Source organism: Salvelinus namaycush, chromosome 11 (genome assembly GCF_016432855.1).
Source record: "Salvelinus namaycush isolate Seneca chromosome 11, SaNama_1.0, whole genome shotgun sequence".
In the NCBI taxonomy this organism is placed as follows: Eukaryota; Metazoa; Chordata; class Actinopteri; order Salmoniformes; family Salmonidae; genus Salvelinus; species Salvelinus namaycush.
Window position 1 is genome coordinate 6652781 of NC_052317.1, and position 4984 is coordinate 6657764.

At 41.4% G+C, this 4984-nt stretch overlaps 1 protein-coding gene across 1 annotated transcript; it reads left to right on the forward strand.

Annotated features, from left to right (window-relative positions):
• Positions 1 to 516: 516 nt before the first annotated feature.
• Positions 517 to 3232, forward strand: LOC120055471 (apolipoprotein D-like). The gene is made up of 5 exons (XM_039003330.1): positions 517 to 540; positions 992 to 1119; positions 1654 to 1775; positions 2436 to 2524; positions 2681 to 3232. The coding sequence occupies exons 2-5, from the start codon at positions 1000 to 1002 to the stop codon at positions 2929 to 2931; spliced, it is 582 nt and encodes a 193-aa protein (XP_038859258.1). The 5' UTR covers positions 517 to 540; positions 992 to 999; the 3' UTR covers positions 2932 to 3232.
• Positions 3233 to 4984: the final 1752 nt, after the last annotated feature.

The window sequence follows — 4984 nt, forward strand, 5'->3', positions numbered from 1 at the left end:
ACAATAATGGTGTTCAAATGGATGAGGTGCTCAAATTAGACGTTTTACTGCCCATCTACGTACGTCTTAGCTGAATGCTGGCAATGTCGTGCAATGGTACAATATCTAAGAAAGTAGTAGGAAGTTAACATACTCTTATACTTGTGTAGAAACACTGTAATCACACTATTAACAACACTGTACTAACATGTTATTACTTAATACTTTGCTAGAGCATGGCACTTTCAATGGCAGTATCTTGGGTTTGATTCCCACTGTGGGTCACACACAAGAAAATGTATGCACTCACTACTGTAAATCGGTTTGGATTAAAGCATCTTCTAAATGGCATATTATTCCACTCGTGTAACAACCGAAAGCACAAATATGTCAGTCATTAGCAGAGTCGGCAAGGAGTTTGTTTCTATAACAGCCATTTGAACAGGTGCCAAGCTCTCACGCACCCCGCCACCATGCCACCCCCACTCCAATACATATAAATAGGTGTCTGTAACCCACTGAACATTACTGTAACCAGGTTGAACATCTGAACACGTGAAGGTAAGTGGGACTTGTACCCATTCATTCTACTCTTTCTCTCTATGATGCTCTAAGCTCTGCGATTATCACGTTGCCTTATGAATGATGATGTGCAAGTTGTTATTTGTAACACCATTCTGACGTAAAATGTACATTGCTTGATCAGAGTTTATGATAATTGCTCGTGTTTCTGTTTCCTAAATATTCATATATTTCTTAATTCCTTTCTTTTAATATCTAGTGTGTATTGTTTTGTATTGTTAGGTATTACTGCACTGTTGGAGCTAGGAACATAAGCATTTTGCTACACCCGTGATAACATCTGCCAAATATGTGTACGCGACCAATAAAATGTGATTTGATTTCAAATGTTTCGATTTTGAATGCAGTACTGTATATTTGAAGTAATTTGTCATTGTCCTCCAACGGAGTTGTTGACATTGTCTCTACTCGTCTTTCTTTTGCTCTACAGACCCCAAGATGCAGGCTCTACAGGTTTTGTCTCTGACTCTGCTGTCCGTTCTGGCAGCTAACGCCCAGACCTTCCGCCCTGGAAAATGCCCCCAACCCCCCGTCCAGACTAACTTTGACACCGCCAGGGTGAATATACCAAACTCTTATTACTGTATGTAAAGTCGTGGTCACATTTTATTTGGATAGTCTGGATTTTCCATCTGTAGATGCTCTACAGATGGTTATACTATCAACAAATCTGTTGATAAGCAACTGCTTACTAAGGTTACAGTTAGGATAAGGGTTAGAATAAGGGTTAAGGTAAGGGCTAGGGTAAGGGTTAAGATTAGGGTTAGAGCTAGGGTTAGTAGATAGGTGAACTGTTACTAATAGTCTGTAGACCCTCCTCAGATGGACTATCCAAATAAAGTGTCCCTGAAGTTGCTCCTATGCATGTGTAGTAACTGGGTAACACTTTATTTGGATAGTTCATCTGTAGATGCTCTAGACTATCAGTAACATTTAAACTATCCATCTACTAACCCTAGCTCCAACCCTAACCTTGACCCTTATCCTAACCCTAACCTAGATCTATTCCTGGGGGAAACCTAACCCCAGAGCACTAAGCCATTCCATATCATAAAATTGTCATGTAAACTTTTATCTTTGTCTTTGGTACAGTATCTGGGCAAGTGGTATGAGATCCAGAAGCTCCCTGCCATCTTCCAGAAGGGCGAGTGCAGCACTGCCACCTACTCCTTGAAGAGCCCCGGAGTAGTTGGTGTGCTCAACAGAGAGCTGCTGTATGTACATTTAAGAGATTGTTCAACAAAATAAAATGTTTGTACATTTAAACTGAGACTCGGCGATATGACGTTGCCACGAGCAGCACCATAGATCCAGATGAGCACAACGCAAGACGATGCACCCAGAGAATCTCAGAGCATCTGCGCCTGTGCACGGGTTAGCTTCGATAGCTACAATGTGATAGTTTCTGAATCTGAAACAGCAGAGAAGTTGATCATTGCGCTTCAATGCTGTTAGTTGTTGTGGAAATCGATCCGATATTGCTGTTAACTTCATGAATCACTGACTCTAACTTTAACAGTTTAGCTAAATGTAACTATTTTTACATGAGAGCAGACTGCCCTTTAAAAACCCATGTCCGAGGCTCCTATTCAATCAACTACAGTTAAAGGAAAACCGCACTGTGGGTTTACTCAGAATGGTAACTTTAAAAATAGGTAGGATGTCAATATCCAATGAAAATGTTCACAGCTTGCGTGGGAGTGACTCGGTTAACAAGGTTATCACCTCAGATACAGCATGAACATTCAGAGTGAACGTGCAAGTGCTGCTTTCCTTTATCTACTATTGATTGAATAGGGGCCCATGAGTAAGTAGGCCTCACAAAACGCCATTGTTAAATGTGTTTAACCTCTCTCTCTCCCTTTTTCTCTCAGGGCTAACAACACTGTCAATGCTATTACTGGCTATGCTAAGGCCAAGGACCCCTCTGAGCCCGCCAAGCTGGAAGTCAGCTTCTTCGAGGGTAAACATACCTCTAATATATTTCTCTCAACATTCTTGTGAGGTTGACCTATATAAGTCCATTTGACATTTTATGTTGTCTGTCTTCGACCCATGTCTGGTCTGAGGCGTGTATGTCTACTGTATATATTTGAATATATGTTTTCCTCTCCTGCAGACTCTTCCCCTGGCCCCTACTGGGTGTTGTCCACTGACTACGAGGGCCACTCTGTGGTCTACAGCTGCACCGAATACCTGGGCGCCTTCCACGTGGACTTTGCCTGGATCCTGAGCAGAGAGCCAACCCTCTCTAAGGAGAAACTGGGGGAGCTGTACAACGTGTTCACCTCCAACGGCATCAACATCGACGTGATGACCGTCACCGACCAGAGCCAAGAGCTGTGCGTCGACATGCCTCTGTGGGCCTAAGAGACTACCTGATTCAGTCTAGAAAATGCATAAGATTTACAGTCATCACATGGCATGCACATAGAGTCCAAATGATTAGGACGTGTAAACACCTTCATCTGCGTTTCAGCTGTGGATTGGATCTGTGCAGGTGCTAGCACCAGCCGAGCGAGCCTCCCTCTTTAGTGTGAGTGAAGTGAGTTCGGAACAGCTGACTGTATGCTCCTTAGAAGTAGTTTTCACATACAAACATGTTTACAAATTAATACAAAATTAAAAGCTGAAATTGATTGTAAGTATTCAACCCCTTTGTTATGGCAAGCCTAAATCATTTCAGGAGTAAAAATGTGCTTAACAAATCACGTAATAAGATGCATGGACTCATTCTGTGTACAATAATAGCGTTTAACATGATTTTTGAATGACCACCTTATGTCTGTACCCCACACATACAATTATCTGTAAGGTCCCTCAGTCGAGCAGTGAATTTCAAACACAGGATCAACCACAAAGACCAGGGAGTTTTTCCAATGCCTCGCAAAGAAGGGCACCTATTGGTAAATGGGCAAAACATGTAAAAAGCAGACACTGAATATACCTTTGAGCATGGTGAAGTTATTAATTACACTTTGGATGGTGTATCAATACAATACAGCGATACAGGCGCCCTTCCTAACTCTGTTGACAGATAGGAAGGAAACCGTTTAGGGACTTCACCATGAGGCCAATGGTGACTTTCAAACAGTTACAGAATTGAATGGCTGTGATAGGAGAAATCTGAAGATGGACCAACAACATTGTAGTTTCCCCACAATACGAATCTAAATGACAGAGTGAAAAGAATGAAGCCTGTAGAGAATATAAATATTCCGAAACTTGCATCCCGTTTCCAATGAGGCACGAAAGTAAAACTGCAAAAAAATTGTCAAAGAAATGAACGTTATGTCCTAAATACAAATTGTTATGTTTGGGACAGATTCAACACAACACATCACTGAGTGCCACTCTTCATATATTCAAGCATGGCTTGAAAATATGGCTGCTTCATGTTATGGGTATGCTTGTCATTGGCAAGCACTAGGGAGTTTTTTAGGATAAAAAGAAATGGAATAGAGCTAAGCACAGGCAAAATACTAGCGGAAAACCTGGTTCAGTCTGCTTTCCAAAAGACACTGGGAGACAAATACATCCTTAAGCAGGACAATAACCTGAAACACAAGGCCAAATATACACTGTTGCTTACCAAAACGATATTGAATGTTCCAGAGTGGCCTAGTCACAGTTTTGACATAAATCGGCTTGAAAATCTATGGCTGTCCGACTTGACAGAGCTTGAAGAATTAAAAAATAATCTGAATGTGCAAATATTGTACAAAGCTCTTAAAAACTCACCCAGAAAGGCTCCCAGCTGTAATTGCTGCCAAAGGTGATTCTAACATATATTGACTCAGGGGTGTGAATAATTATGTAAATCAGATATTTCTGTATTTCATTTTCAATAAATTTGCAAACATTTCTCCAAAGATGTTTTCACTTTATCATTATGTGGTATTGTGTGTGTATATGGGTGAGAGAAAAATAAAAGTAATCAATTTTCAATTCAGGCTGTAACACAACAAAAATGTGCAATAAGTTAAGGGGTATGCATACTTTCTGAAAGCACTGTATGTGCACGCTGAACGCTCTAACCGCAAAACCACCCCAGGCCACGATTGAACTAATTTGTACAGTTCATTCGTAACCTGAGGATACACTAGACACTTGTATGTTGTAGCCTAGTGGAGCCCAATATCTATCTTGTGTTATTAAGCTATTGAAAAACCACGATTGTTGATGTGTCAGGCTGCATTTCAGATTTGAATGTTGCAGTAATAGGACCTAGGCCTAGATTTTGATCGAGCGAGAGAGAGCATTATTTTGATAGCAAGCCCTGATCCCAATGACTCGACAGACTGATTTGACCTGTTAACCTGGGGACATCAAATTCCTGTTGAATGGGCGAAATGGGGCAGGAGCCTGCATGGAGACTTTGAGCCTAGGCCGTCAGGAGGGAGAGCAGGGTCACAACTAGCAC

What these genes read in the sequence shown, in the direction of transcription:
- LOC120055471 (XM_039003330.1), top strand. Translation starts at nt 1,000, where the DNA reads ATGCAGGCTCTACAGGTTTTGTCTCTGACTCTGCTGTCCGTTCTGGCA. An exon ending in CTAACTTTGACACCGCCAGG is followed by an intron (nt 1,120 to 1,653) that starts GTGAATATACCA and finishes TCTTTGGTACAG; the next exon opens with TATCTGGGCAAGTGGTATGA. An exon ending in GTGCTCAACAGAGAGCTGCT is followed by an intron (nt 1,776 to 2,435) that starts GTATGTACATTT and finishes TTTTTCTCTCAG; the next exon opens with GGCTAACAACACTGTCAATG.